The sequence below is a fragment of the Caretta caretta genome, chromosome 1 (genome assembly GCF_965140235.1).
Source record: "Caretta caretta isolate rCarCar2 chromosome 1, rCarCar1.hap1, whole genome shotgun sequence".
In the NCBI taxonomy this organism is placed as follows: domain Eukaryota; kingdom Metazoa; phylum Chordata; order Testudines; family Cheloniidae; genus Caretta; species Caretta caretta.
This window is the reverse complement of record NC_134206.1, coordinates 43,917,054-43,931,818: the sequence shown is the minus strand read 5'-3', so window position 1 is coordinate 43,931,818 and position 14,765 is coordinate 43,917,054. Positions and strand designations below refer to the sequence as shown.

The window sequence follows — 14,765 nt, the reverse complement described above, 5'->3', positions numbered from 1 at the left end:
AGGTTTTTTTTGTTGGGGCACTCTACTGAACTCAGTGGATTTGTCCCAGATTTACACTGATGTAAATGAGAACAGAATCAGGGCTGTAAATAATTTACCACAGGAAAAGCAAGACAACACCGAGCTTGAGCAGAAAGGGGGTACATTTTGTTTTGAAACTACGCACATTCTTGGTAATGAGGGGAAGTTGAGAGGTATGCTGCTGACTTTGTGGATTCACTACAGCCATTTATAAATGATGTACAAAATGAAAAATTCCTGTTCACCCCGTGGGCTTTACAGACACTTCTGTCATATTGTGCTGTGCTCTCTGCTCTAATATAAAGCTCAGGGCAGACATAGAAAGAAAAGCTCACAGAACCTAGAAGTCTCTGCCAAAAGAATGGAATAGATGACTTACTAGCAGTCATTTCCATCACTAATTTCTATAGGCTAAATCCTGAGCTTCTTATTCAATATTAATTCAGTCCTAAGTAATGCAAATTCCTAGTGGAGCCAGTGAAAGTTTGCCTAGAGTAATGACTGGATAAATATTGAGGGCCAAATTCTGCTTGTCTTATTTTTATTATTTTATTATAATAAGCTTGACTATACTTGATCTGCTGCTGTTAATGGCTCTTAGAAATTCTCCTTTGGCTAAACCAGTTGGGGCCTATGTATTTGGAGGCCCTGGGTCTGAGTTTTATCCTTGCTGTTGAACTGAGTGGCCATTCTTTGCAGCACTTTGATACCTATGAAATTCCTAGGTGATTAGGGATTTCTTACAATAATTTTTAAACATAACTCCTGATTTGTTTTCTCTTTTTAAAAGATGTCTATCAGAGCTTTTTTGCTTTCATGCCAGGAGAGAGCTATATGGGTCTCACAGTCAGGAACAAACTTTCATTTTAAGCCTATGAGTGAGGAAGTCATAAGGAGACCCATAAAGTGGGTTTTAAGTCCATGGGAATAATACTAATACTTAGTTCTTACATAGGCTTTGTGTAGGCTTCTTAGGATGTAAAAATATGGAGGAACTGAAAAGTCCATTGCGGTCAAAAAGCCTCTGCCCTCTTTCAGTTTATCCCAATTCCATTCTCCTGCTTTTTCACCATATCTCCTTATTTGCCCATTTTCAGAAACATATCTGGATATTCTTGGAACTCAATTTGCATTCTTCATATAAGTGATTCCATATCTTTTCTACAGTTTGCAAATATAGGGCCATATTACCAACTTCCAGAGAAATCATCTATGAGATGGGGACCAAAGGGGCAGTAAACTCCAAGAGGTTCCTCTGGTAGTTTCCTGAGGTGCCCCTCATCGGTGGGAGGAGAATAGGGGTGATGGAGTTGGGAAAGGGCCTTGGCTCTCAACACCTCATATTTTAGAGATCCCGGAACCCTCCTGCCTCAGGAGAGGCAGGAACTCTTTGCGTAGCTGGCCACCCTTTCACGCTGCTCTGCTGGAACCCCTCGTCAATGGCAGCACATAGTACAGATACATGAATAATTAAAAAAAAGAGGGGACAATAACTTACCTGTTTCACGGGGCTGTGAGGCAATAAAACCTGCTACCATTTACATCTGTGCAACCAGGGGTGGCTCTACCAATTTTGCTGCCCCAAGCAGTCGCCGCCGAATTGCCGCCGCTGCAACAGCGCGGAGCTGCCGCTGAATTGCCGCCACGCCCGGAAGAGGGGCGGGGCTGCCGACGAATTGCCACCGCGGGACACGGACTGCTGCTCCAGTCTGAATGCTGCCCCAAGCACCTGCTTAGAAAGCTGGTGCCTGGAGCCGGCCCTGTGTGCAATCCTTGTTCAGTTGAGTTCTTACTTCTTGTAAGTAGAGCTGCGGAAATGCTACAAAATACTGAGTTGAATTTGTGAACATTTGTTCAAATTCATCCATCCCATCCAACCATATTTGTGAGCTGTTTTATTCACTTTTTTTAAACGTGTGAATTTTTTTTGTTTGCTCAAACTTTCAAGAAATGACTGTACCATATGTGAATATCTGTAGTTGTATGTAAACTCTCCTCCTTGTTTATAAAGCTTCAGTCATACACTTAGAGAGCAGAAATAATACCAGGTGACTTAAGTGACCAATCACATACCATGATTAATGAATAGTTGAAGACACAGTCAAAGGGAACATTTGGTGAGCCACCCATATCTATCTCTCTGGTTTCTTATATGCCCTCTGACTTCATAGCTTGTACCAGGAATGTTTATAAAGTATACACAGTAAGATGTATTTCACTCTCTCTTCCTTCCAGTCACAGTCATGGACTTTGTTTATTTTGTTTTAACCTTTGTCTGTTACTAAAGGAGGTGAGAAAATGTATATGTTAAAATATGTTCATGTAACCTGTTTGTTGAACTGTTAGGAATAATGAATGCAAATTGGAACCCGTTCATGGATAATTCATGAACAGAAAAAAAGAGTTAAATTCATTGGGCAAATATCCAGAAGAAATAACTTAATAGCTGAATGCAATGAATGAAAGATGCTGTAACAGAGTCAAATCTTGGTCCTAGTGAAGTCAGTGATAAAATTCTTATTGACTTCACTGGGACCAGAATTTAGCCCTAAGTATGATTGTGTTCTTCTTCTTTAATAATTCTGTATGAAATATAGATTTAAGGCAATTTAAAACAGTTTAGGTTTGTTTAGGTTTGCTCATTTAAGAAGTCCAGAATAAAGTCTTCTAAATACCAGGGGCCAGATGGTGTAAATTGTTGTAGCTCAATTTAAATCAACAGAGATGTGAGGGTTTACACCAGGATCTGGCCCTGGGAGAATAGGTTTGAACTACCATTCTAATTTCATTGTGGTGGTCTCTAGGGGTGAGCATGTTGCATTCCTTTTTTACATTCATACTGTTAAACAAAGCCATCATGTGCTAAATTCAGGCTGAATTATTAAGACCTGGTCCAAATTTTCCACAAGCCCTGCCTTGCTGTACAGAGGGTTACATCAGTTGGTTGCCCCCATGCCACCTTAAATGTGGTGCTGTATGTTCTTTTGCTGCATGGGTGTTGTATTTTATTTGCCTACATAACATCTTTGCTCCAAGGGGCTCAGCAAAGATGACAGAGACAGTACAAAACATAGCAATAATTGACAGCAAAAATAAACAGTCAACAGTGGATGGATGGGTCTGTCTGTCTAGGCATTTAATACGATGCTTGTCATAATCATGGTATCTGAGCCTTCACTGTGGCAATTGTGTGTCTGTGAGAACACAATATTGTGTGGAAGAGAGGAAATAGCATTACAAAGTGGGAAAGAGAGAGATTTTGACAAAGAAAGTCAGAAAACTGAGGAGCGTTTCGACTGTGCGGTATGTGCGGTGGTATAAAATGATGCTGGGTGTGGTGTGTATAGTGGGATGAAATGTGCTATGTGCATTATTCGTATTGATGATTATTATCAGTCCTGGGGCAGTGCAGTGCTGCACTGCGAGAGCTAAGCCTGAATTTCAGCATCCAAAATGCCATTGCGGAATGTGTAACTAGCACACACTGTTTTCATCCAAAAGAAACCATGCACTGCACACATGATAGTGAACAGCGGCGGCACGAAATGGGTTAAGTTATATAAGCCCTTTTAGGGAGGGGTGAGGAGCAAACTCTATTGGTGTTTCTGTTGCAGCTCAGGTTGATTTAGAATGGATGACAGTGGCCTGGCGCAGGCCCATGACTGAGGAAAGCTGCTTATCCCTCTCTGGGTTGCCATGGAGATGAGCAGGAGGCAGCAGTGGCGGAGAGGCTGTCAGTGAGGGAAATCAGTATCAGGCATCTGTGGGGGTCTGCAGGAGGGGAAGGCGGCAGGATCAGGGACACGGCAGGCAGCAGACATGGACTTGCATTGCGATTGTGCCGAAACTCCGGCAGTCGAGCCACCGTCCGGGAAGATTAATAAAACTGCTTTCAAATTATTTAAGAGGAAGAAATCGGGGGGCACCATGCCCAGCATATTTGGGGTGAAAAGCAAAGGCGGGGATGGGAAAGGCTCGAGTAAAGCTGGGATGGTGAGGAGCAAGACTCACGATGGATTAGCTGATGTTGTGCTGGAAAGCAGCAAGACGGAGGAATCGAGCGGCGGAGGTGGCGGTGGTGTTGATCAACTGAACAGGGATATAAACACCAGGGCTGTAGCCGGCCTCAATGTTTCATCAAACAGCTCTGTGGCTAAGTCACACAGTTTTTTCTCTCTATTGAAGAAGAATGGGAAATCAGAAAATGGCAAGGGAGAGAATGCAGATCAGAGGGCGGGCAGCAGACAAAAGAAAGGATTGAAAGGGATCTTCAGCAGTATGCGGTGGCATAAAAAGGATAAAAATGGCAAGGAGGAAAGGGGGGAAACATCAGAAATTCAATCCAACCTTATTATGTCAGGTTCTCTGACTGCCAGTTTGGAATGCATCAAAGAAGAGGCACCAAAACCTTTGTCTGAGCCTCAATATACCACGGAAGAAATTAACATTGAATTGTCTTGTGATAAACGCAGCGGAGATGTGCACGCCACGACAGAGGAGCCTGAAGTTAGAGATGCTGGGGAAATGCAGAACAACAAAAGCACACAAGGAGAGATTCCTGCTGCCACTGGAAACCAACATGAGGAGAACCGCCCTGAACTGCCAGATCCGGGTGTGGAAGAGGTTGGGACTGCGAAGGATACGGCCATAACAGGTGACATTCCAATAAAGACTATTCCCCTTGTTGAACCTGAATGTCTTAGTGGTCAAGAGATGGCAGCAGCCCCTGACCCTTCCTCTATTGATCCACCCTCAGAGCAATCGATAGATCGTATTTGTTTGATGTTTGCTGACGTGACTTCACTGAAAAGCTTTGACTCTCTTACAGGCTGTGGAGATATTATTGCAGACCAGGAGGATGAAGTGGGCAGCAGCAGTGGCGGCTGTGAGAAGAACACCCCAGGGGCCAGCAAGCCAAGCACTTCTAAAAAGAACCCAAACATGGTGGCCTACCAGGGAGGAGGAGAGGAAATGGCAAGCCCAGACCAAGTGGATGACACCTACCTTCAGGAGTTCTGGGATATGTTATCACAAACAGAGGAGCAAGTCCAAGAGACCCAGGAAGGAGAAGGAGGAGGGACAAAACCACCTGAGATCAAAAAAGAGAACAAATATGTTGAGGGGGCACAGGATGGTTCAATGATGAAACGCATTGGTCTCAACCAGATTCCGATTCATCTCAACCACAAAGAGGATCAGAAGAACAGGGAATATGAGCAGCCAGAGGGCATCCCAAACAGTGATGAGGGCTACTGGGATTCCACTACTCCTGGTCCTGAGGAAGATAGCAGCAATAGTGTCCAGAAAGAGAGCATCCCCAGGGACAGCTACAGTGGTGATGCCCTCTATGATCTTTATGCTGATACAGATGAAAACATCACAGGGGTGCCTTCTGATGAAGAAGTCACTTGTGTATCACGCTCCAAACCTGTGTCTCCAGTAACAACCACATGCTCACTTAAAACACCTGCAGGTTCAGTCAAGGACTCCAAGATACCTATCAGCATTAAACATCTTACATCGCTTCCCACCAGCCACGGAACAGATGCCAGTAACAGCCATCACATTGCACATCATCACCCAACCAAAAGTGAGATTCCCAGAACAAAAATCCCTGTTTCTAAAGTACTTGTACGCCGGGTCAGTAATAGGGGTTTAGCTGGAATGATGATTAAAGCCACCACATTCCAGGACAATGCCAAAAAGTAGTTGAACAAGATCTGGAGACAAAGATGGACAGTGAATTAGAGGTGGGAAAGTCTTTATAGGAAAACACTAATAAAAATGTTTGCAGCACCTAAAGAAAGGCACCTAAAAGGGCCCCATAAGTATATTCTGGGGGCTAGCACTTCTGAATCTCTTCTTGATATACAGTATATATAAATACAAAAATAGTCAGATTCTTTTCAAGCACTTTTTAAAATTTGTACCTTTTTTCTGAAGCACTAAACACTTAGGAGGTCACTTTTACATGCCTTTGTGGAAGCTGGACTTTGATTATGAACATAAAATGAGCATCTCCCCTAATGCAAATTAGTGCCATGAGTTCTTCAAGGGGACAGAAATACAGAAAGAGATGAACAACAGGAATTCTCCAGTACAGTTAGCTTTTACTGGTTTTTTGTTTTTTGTTTTTGCTTAAATTGAAAAATGATGTCTGCTCTACAATTATGTGGAAAAATGCCAAGAAAAAACAAACAACCCAACAGGTAATTATTTACCTGATGTACATACAGCAGTGCTGGTCAGCAGCAGACTCAACTTATTTGTGTCCAGGAGCTAATTAATGGGTTAGGTGGATTTCTATAACTAGAACAGATATTTTTGTTTGTTTGTCTGTTTTGTTCTGAATCTGTTACACTGTAAACGGACAGCAGAGACATCTGGCAAAGTTCAAAGGGTTACTTCAATATTTGTCTGATGCATAAAAATCAAGGTCAGGGAAGCATTTTACTAAAAGCCAATCTATCCACAACTTTCACATTTATACAATAAATTACTCTTCATGTGTAGATAGATGCATATTTTAGCAGTTTTACTCAATACTACAATTTTTTTATATAAAAATGTCTGTCTGTATTATCTAGAGTTTAAGCAAAAGTTAGTTTTTATAGCTAGATAATTTTACAATTCTGAAATTATGGAACTTCTTTTAAGTCCCTTGAACAAGAGCAAAACTCTGTTTTATATGGACTCTTGCTTCCCCAGAATAACAAGTTTATTATGCTGATTTTAGTAGAGTGACACATTCATCGTGCCAGAGTCAAGGTTTTGACAGCATTGCCATTGCAAACCTCTATTTTCAGGGGTTTATACAAATATACGCTGCGCTCAAACCTGGCTGAGAAGAAACCTAGGCTAGAGACACATTTTTAAATTATTATTTTTTAAAATATATAAAATGAGTTTTGGCTGTTTAAAGAAATTTTTGGATTTTCAGTTTGTCTTAATAGCTTCCAAGTGATTTTACTTTAGGAAAGAAAAGAGACATGGTAAGGTTAGTGATCCAGGAAATAGCTAGACACCCTGTGTGCTATGAAAAAACTGTTAATGGCAGAGATGTGTGTTTTGAAAAGTGGCTCCTGTACATGGGCATTGACAACATTTCAAAGAAATTTCATAGGGATTTTATGATGTGCCTAAAGACATATTTTCATGATATTCTGAAACAGCTCCAAAGGTCATTAAAGTCTATTGGGTAAATACTATGCATTTACAAAATATTTTAAAATCTGTATTTAGTCAACAGACTACAAGTGATATGGAGGTGTTGTTTCAGTGAATCTGGAAATACACATTTTAAAAAAAATTATAAAAATATTATGAAGAGAATCCTAAATTTATGTAAGTGAATCTTACATGACAGTTTGCTTTATCTTCTCCTTTTAAAAAAAAAGAAAATGAGATATACAAAATATAAATTTAAAGAATATTAAGGTTGTAACTTGAACTGTGAAAAGCTAGGAAATACGGTATTAAGAGCCGAGTTGTTCCTCCATTTACTTGAGTGCAGCTCCCATTAGTATCACTGGGTGTTGCCCAGGTAGCTAATAATTGAGTATGTAGTTTTGAAATGGTCACTTTACCTAATACTGATTTGCGTAACCCCAGTGGTGGGTGTCCAGGAGGAAAAGTTATCCTTTCCTGGCTTTATTGGTTTGTGTCACAACCTCAATATACTTCAAAGAAGTTTATTTTTATGTAATTTCTTCATAATATATATGTATATGGCTGTAGCCATGTCCACTCTCACACACAAATTGTATGTATGCCTGGATAGCCATACATATACTGTACAGGCACACAAATGAACATGCATACTCGTACATACATACACTCATGCAAACACTACCAGGCATGTACATTCCTATTCACAGACTGAGGAGACATACAGTAAATCTATCTCAAAACTTGTTGGCAATTATTTTCTTTGCCTGAGAAAGGGATTTGCATTTGACCTGACTCCTCTTGTATTTTTAGGAGTTAAAGTTCTCAAAAGGATGAATGTACAGAGCATGGAATTTTAATCCTAGCCATAAAACTAACAGTCATTCTGTTTTTTCCCCCCATCTGACTGTAAGGATCATGTTGTTCTTTTCATGATGATTATACAGAAAATTCATGTTTGCCCATTTTGTTTTAAGGACAAATTGTACAGGATTGTAGAGGGAACTGAAAGTTGAGGTGGACAGAGGATGTTGTGAGCTTGTGACATACTTTAAAGTGAGAAGAGTGGATAGTAGCAGCTGTACATCATTTAAAACACCAGGAGAAATAACCTACCACCTATACAGTACTTGTTTGTGGCAATTTTTCTTCATATGCATTTTGTTTGCACTGTGGCCTGTATATAGCAAGAAACAGTAGAATAATTTTAGATTAGTTCCCTCACACTTATAACTAACAACAACCACCATTAAAATATTTTGCCTTTCCTTCATTTTCTCTCTGTATTTCATTTCCATCCTTTTTTTACTCCTCTTGCTGCGTGCTGGCTGGCAAATACAATCTAAACAGCTACTCTCTGGCAAAGAGGTCTGAAGCTTTCACGTGGGAAGCGTGTTCAGGATGGGAGGGGTACCTGCCTAGCCTCTTTTTTCCCTATAGCAACTAGGTACTAATCACTTTCTCAAGCTTTATGCCCAATACGTAATGTAAGTAGGTTTTGCAAACCTGTTAATGATTCATGTGACTGCTTGCAATGTACAAAGGACAATCATATCCTAAAAAGGAGAATGGGAAAGTAACTTGTAGTGGGGTTTCAGTATTCTTGTACCGTAACAACACAGTGGCATTGACTCACGATTGAGAGCAGTGATTGTGTGGGAGTAAAGAAACTTAAACACAAGTTAACACTTAAATGAGCTCTACATTTTTATTCACAAAATTCAGAGTCATTTTAAACCAATTATGTTTTTATTTCAAAAATTAATCATTGGAAATGTAGTAGTTACCAGGACTTGCTTTTATGATAATAGAAATATATTTGTATATTATAACTTCACACAAGGCTTAAAACAAAGCACTAAAAGGTAGTTCAAAAGGCTTTCTTTAAATGTAATTTAATTCCTTTAAATCACATGTAAGGGACACTGACATACTTAATGACTGAAAAATTGATGACTTTCTGGATTTAATGGGTTGAAACATAAAGAGGTAATGGTCTTAGAGGCATTCTGTGGTGATTTGCATTCTAATTGGTGACATTATTGTGTTTAAGCAAACGTTTTCATGGCCTCGGTAGATAGCAAGGTAGAAATGATCTTCCAGGTCCCAAAGATGCCATTCTTTTACATTGTCATGACTTTTAGTCCTTAAAGAACACTTTGTTTAGCATTGTGCTTGGGTTGACGCTGTAGAAGTTTGACCCTGTACATAACACATAAAGAGTTTTATAGATCAGGTCTTGGCATTAAGTATATGTACTCTTTGCACTTTCAGGTCACTACTGGTAAATTTTATATGTCCCTAAGATATTTCTATATATTGCATAACATTTTATAGTTACCTATGGTATCTTCAGTGGTATGTGTTTCTTTCCTAAATAACAGCACAGAGGATTTTCTTTTAGTAGCATGATATGCTGTCTTTTGTGGACTCATTTTGTCACAATAGAAGTAAAGTTTGCTGTGCTATAGGTGTAGTCTGCAACTGAGACACTGACAGTAGTAGGATTTGGACATTATGCAACAGAGGAGTCTCTTAAGAGGAGACTACACACCTACTAATAAGGTGAATCCATGTTCACTATTACTCCATATCTCATCATCATCTTCCTCATCCCCTAGGAACATCCATGCCACCGTTTAGGATTATCGAGGACCGAATTTGAAGAATTCTGTGTGTAAACGTATCCTATGGAAATGCATTCCCTGATTATTTTTTAATGAATCTCATTAAATTATTTATCTAGGCTAAAATAATATTGCACCAAAGTCTTCAAAAAATGTCTGATTCAGATGGCATTTTCAGGAAAGTGCTGAAAGTACAGATGAGCCAAATTACCAAGCTTTTGCTTAGCAAAGCAAAACTCTAGTTGGTTTTAAATTTATGCCAGAGCTTGCTCCTCAACGGGAGCCATTGATTTTGCTATATGGCCTCACTCTGAAGCTTTTTTGCCTGCTGTAATAGACTGCTTTTTGAAAAGGCTTTTCATTGTGTTAATGGTATGAAGGAGACAGTTCACTGCAACAATAACCACTTACAAGGCAAATGGTTATCTAACAGCAAACACTATAGGATTTTAAGCAAGGTGGCCTGGGAATTTACTTTCATGGCCATTGATCCGAAATGCTACTGCTTCTTCTCAACTCTTGGAAAAACAAAGTGATACCAGCTGAAGGATGCTGCAGAACTAAGTCTTGGCAGAGATTATACATGACAGTTGCTGCAATTTTTCTTAAATTTGTTCATTCAGCTGACATAACCTATTTGCCCCTGCAGAATAGTACAACAGTTAGTAGTAAGCGCTCCCTAAATGTGCACTTCCTTTCTGTTTAAAGGTGAACATTTCAAGATCATACAGATAGCCATGCAATCGTCTATATTGGTGTCTTAATATTTCCCCTCATCTAAATGCAAAACACATCTTTTCATAGTTTTTCCATCTTGCCAAGCAGCCACTCCAGGGCTTGTCCCCAATGCTCAGCATGTCCAAATTGCAGCTAATACAATCATTGCCATCCTTAATTTAACTTGTGATGGCAGATGTGGGAGGAGATCCATTCAAGTGCCGTAAATCCTGTGTGCTGTCTGTTGTGTCACTGACTGTGTTTTGTGATCTGTTAACCGGTATGTTTTTCCTTTTAACTCTAATTGCAGTTTCAGTAAAATCTGTTTTTAGCAAGAACAAGATGTTGGTTTTGGATTGTAAGGACCCAAACAGATTTTTATTTCTTTGGACTATGCTACGTTAAAATGATCTCCATTTCAGCATCAAACCATTTCAACTGTTTTTTCTATGCAGACACAGTGTGTCTTTGAGTATAATGTGCCCACAAAAGAAAATTGGTTGTATCTGCTTTGAATTAAATCTGACCTTAGAATGAAAGAGCTACAAGTCTGATACCATTTCTCCATGAATGGCAGTAAATGCAAAGGCCCAGATAATCCCTGCCCATGGAGCACAGTGCAGGAGGGAGGAAATCACAGTGAGGATTTACTTGTGGAGGATGCTCCCCGCCTCCAATATGATCCCATCACAAGGAAGAGGCATGTCCCTTGTGGAAGAGATTGTGGGGCTCACTCTCAAAATGGGCAGATCTTGGGGGATCCATGAGAGGCCGTGAACATCTGCCCAGATGCTCTGTGAACCAGCTCTGGCCCCATGGAGGGCCCCCTTATCTCCCCAGTGTCTTAGCTTTTCCTCCGTTGGCTACTCCTGGTACTCACAAGTTTTCTTTTTTGTTTAATTTCTGTGGGAGAGGAGGCCAGATGATGTGCACATCCTATGCCCCTGTCCTGCCCACTCCTCCCTCAGCCTACTCCACCGCTTTCCAGTATGGTCTGGAGCTGGGGGGCATGATGCAGCAGTAGTGGCTGAACTGCCCTTCCTTGTGAAAGAAAAGAGCACCACACGTGGAGGCTTCCCGCCATATGTGGACTGAGGAGCATGAGCTGGCTCATTGTCACTAATTGTAGTGCCAGTACAATATATTCACCCAAACTATGAGCCAAATCCTGCTATCCTTGCTCATGGAAGTACAATGGATCTACTGAAGCCAGTGTTAGCAGTAGTATATTTTTAGCTGTCTTGTAAAGAGAATGGAACTGTTTGGGTCAGTAAGGTGGGCAGGATGTGACACTTTCATTTAACATGTAGCTTTAGCACGCCTACTTCCACAGATCCAGTACTGCTCAAAGATTTTCTCCTGCATTTCAACCCTCATTTTAAAAACTCTTATTAAAACAATGGAGCTATATCTGTGACTTCGGTGTGGTCTTCTGCTTAAAAGTGGGTGGAACAATATGGTCCAAGAGTTGCAGAAATGAAGTTGCTATGTACATACATGTGAAAGGTCATAGATACATCAAATCAAAATTATAATGCAGCTGACAAACTCAGGTATATGACATTGTTCTGGCATTGCAGTGTAAACAGTTTCACTCTACTTTTCAAGAGGAACAGTGACATTAGACTCAGAGTTAAACCAGTGTAAAATCAGAGTAACTCCAGTGATCTGGGCCAGCCTACAGTATCCTTGCTCCCACTAAATAACACCTCATTCCACAAGTAGTCTCCCTGAAGTCAATGAAACAGTTTGTGGAGTTATGGTGCTACTCAGTATGAGTAAAGGAATCAGAATCTGGCGCTCTAGATCTGTGCTATTGTATCCATCAGCAGGATCTTACTCAAAAGCTCTGCTAGTATTGCAGCTTGCAGCATTCTTAAACTATGGAATATGATGGCTCCTAAAAATTATACTGCTGATGATGTAAAACACAGAGAAAGTACAGATACAATGCTAGAAAAAATATTTTTGATTATAAATTAAAAAGGAAATCAACAAATTAATTAAGGAACAACAAAAGGAAATCAACAAAAATAAACCGAATAAAATTGTAATAATATGGAATGGTGTTAAACTTTCATCACAGCCAGTCTGGATTTATATATCAGTAATGAGACTGGGGAAAAAGTGCGTGAGAGTATTCAGCACTGCATCTGACAAAACTGACACTGAAACGTTGTTTCTTGCATGCTGAATAGGACAGATTTAACTGTTATAAAACGCTGTTGTTGTTTTTTTTAACAAGAGACGTTATACCTGACATCATTTTTAATTGCAGGTTTTCCCATTATTATTTGTGTTGAACCATCTCCAGTGAAATAACATATGGTCTGTTCATAGGGTGACCAGAGGGCAAGGTGAAAAATCGGGACGGGGGTAGGGGGGTAATAGGTGCCTATATAAGAAAAAGCCCCCAAAATCTGGACTGTCCCTATAAAATTGGTACATCTGGTCACCCTACCTGTTCAGGATGATGAGCAAGAAAAACCAGAACTCCACACTTCATGTAATTGATCAGTTTTCTGAGAATCTGGTAAACTCACATTCACCAACTTGGTCTGAGCAGTGATAGTAAAAACTTAGAAGCTTTCTAGGTGGTATTTTTATAGACTGTTAAGATATCCACTTCCACTTAAACGTTGAAAAATACATCTACTGTTAAAGAACTTATTTAAAATATAATAAATAGCAATAGGTGGGTTTTTCCCCGACAGTTAAATGGGATAGATTAATCAATGTTATTTTTTTAATCTTGTAAATATTTATTTTGGGTACTCTGTATATGTATTGGCACTGATTCCGGTGTTTGCTTATGTACCATTGTGAATGTTGGTGGTTTTGGTAGTCACCCTTCTAACGAATGTAAGGAACTCTGACTAACTGCACTTTTCGTCTTTCATTCAAAAACCTTAACATGAAAAATATATCCACTGCCATGTTATATGTCATGATTAATGCAATTAATAAATTCAGTTGTTACTTTTCATATCCTTGTCCCAATTACTGATAGCAGTGACATATTTAGTGAATTGGAAAATACTATGCTTTTGAAAACAAGACATGGGGAGTAATGTCCCCAAGATAACTGAAAATGACACACGCATGATAAAAATATTTCAAAAATGCCTTTACGTATGTTACTAAACACAACTTAGATTGATGAAACTAACTTTTCAAAAAAATTGCTAAAAACTTGAAAAAAAAATTTAAACAGCAAATTAATTTTTGGCCACTTGTTCTGTTGATTTAATTTCCCCCCCTTTTCTCCACTTGGATGATGAAAGTAGATTAGTCAGTTTCATTTTTATTTCAAGTCAATTTCAATTCCTCCTCTCTGGCACTATACCACAACATGTGAGTTGCAAAGGGTATGGAAATGCAGGCCAAAAATAATTTCCACTGATATCTTAAAAAATCTCTCATAAAATGTTTTAATTATTAATAATATTAATAATATTTGCTGTAGGCAGAGCTGGGCAGAACTTTTTCAATTAATTGTTTTTTGCCAAAAAGTGCATGTTTTGGGGACTAAAAACTATTTGTCAGTTTGGGTTGAATTTGCTGAATTTGGTTAAAAAATGTTTCTAAAGAGTCAAAGTGTTCAGTTTGACTTTTTCATTTTAAAAACTTTGTTCTGAAAAAGTGAAAAGGTTTTGTTTTAAATTTTCAATTTGAGATAGTGTTTTGATTTCAAATGTGGCCAGTTAAAAAAAAGGGTGAAAAACACCAGAAACAGCCAAATCAAAATGGAAAAACTTGAAAAAAAAAATCATTTCAAGTAAACTTGAAACGTCTGGTTAATTCAAAACCAGATTTATTTTTTTTTAAGAGTTTTTCGATTTGGTGGGGAAAAAAAATTTCAGTTCAAATTTGAACCAGATTTTTTTTTTTTTCAGTTCAGCCTCCATTATTCCTTCAGCTCTAGCTGTAGGTTTCTTCTCTCAAACTTAAATTCCAGACTGGCCTAGTGCTCCTTTAAAGTGGCACCTTATCTTCATTTACTCAATAAATGAGTAGTCTGTTTTAGAAAGAGCTAGTTATTCTTCAGTATTTGAAAAATAAAGAGTTGGGATCAATTTATTTTTGCATCAATAATGTAAACTGATTTTTTAATAGTTACATTTATCCTTTTTACTGGGTTAAACAGCACTTTCCTTACATATCTCAAGCACCACTGAACTTACTTGCTTGGTCATTGAAATATTGATCTGACGAGAATAAGAACCTGAACAG

General features: G+C 39.1%; 1 protein-coding gene across 1 annotated transcript; it reads left to right on the top strand.

Annotated features, from left to right (window-relative positions):
- The first annotated feature begins 3,644 nt into the window (after positions 1-3,644).
- On the top strand, positions 3,645-13,518 carry AMER2 (APC membrane recruitment protein 2). The gene is made up of 2 exons (XM_048845992.2): positions 3,645-4,675; positions 4,850-13,518. Exons 1-2 carry the CDS (start codon positions 3,841-3,843, stop codon positions 5,728-5,730), a joined length of 1,716 nt encoding a protein of 571 aa, XP_048701949.2. The 5' UTR covers positions 3,645-3,840; the 3' UTR covers positions 5,731-13,518.
- Positions 13,519-14,765: the final 1,247 nt, after the last annotated feature.

Bases quoted from the DNA above. Each gene is read 5' to 3' on its own strand.
- AMER2 (XM_048845992.2), top strand. From the start codon at position 3,841: ATGGACTTGCATTGCGATTGTGCCGAAACTCCGGCAGTCGAGCCACCG. The intron at 4,676-4,849 runs GTGACATTCCAA...ACTCTCTTACAG, and splicing joins GAAGGATACGGCCATAACAG to GCTGTGGAGATATTATTGCA.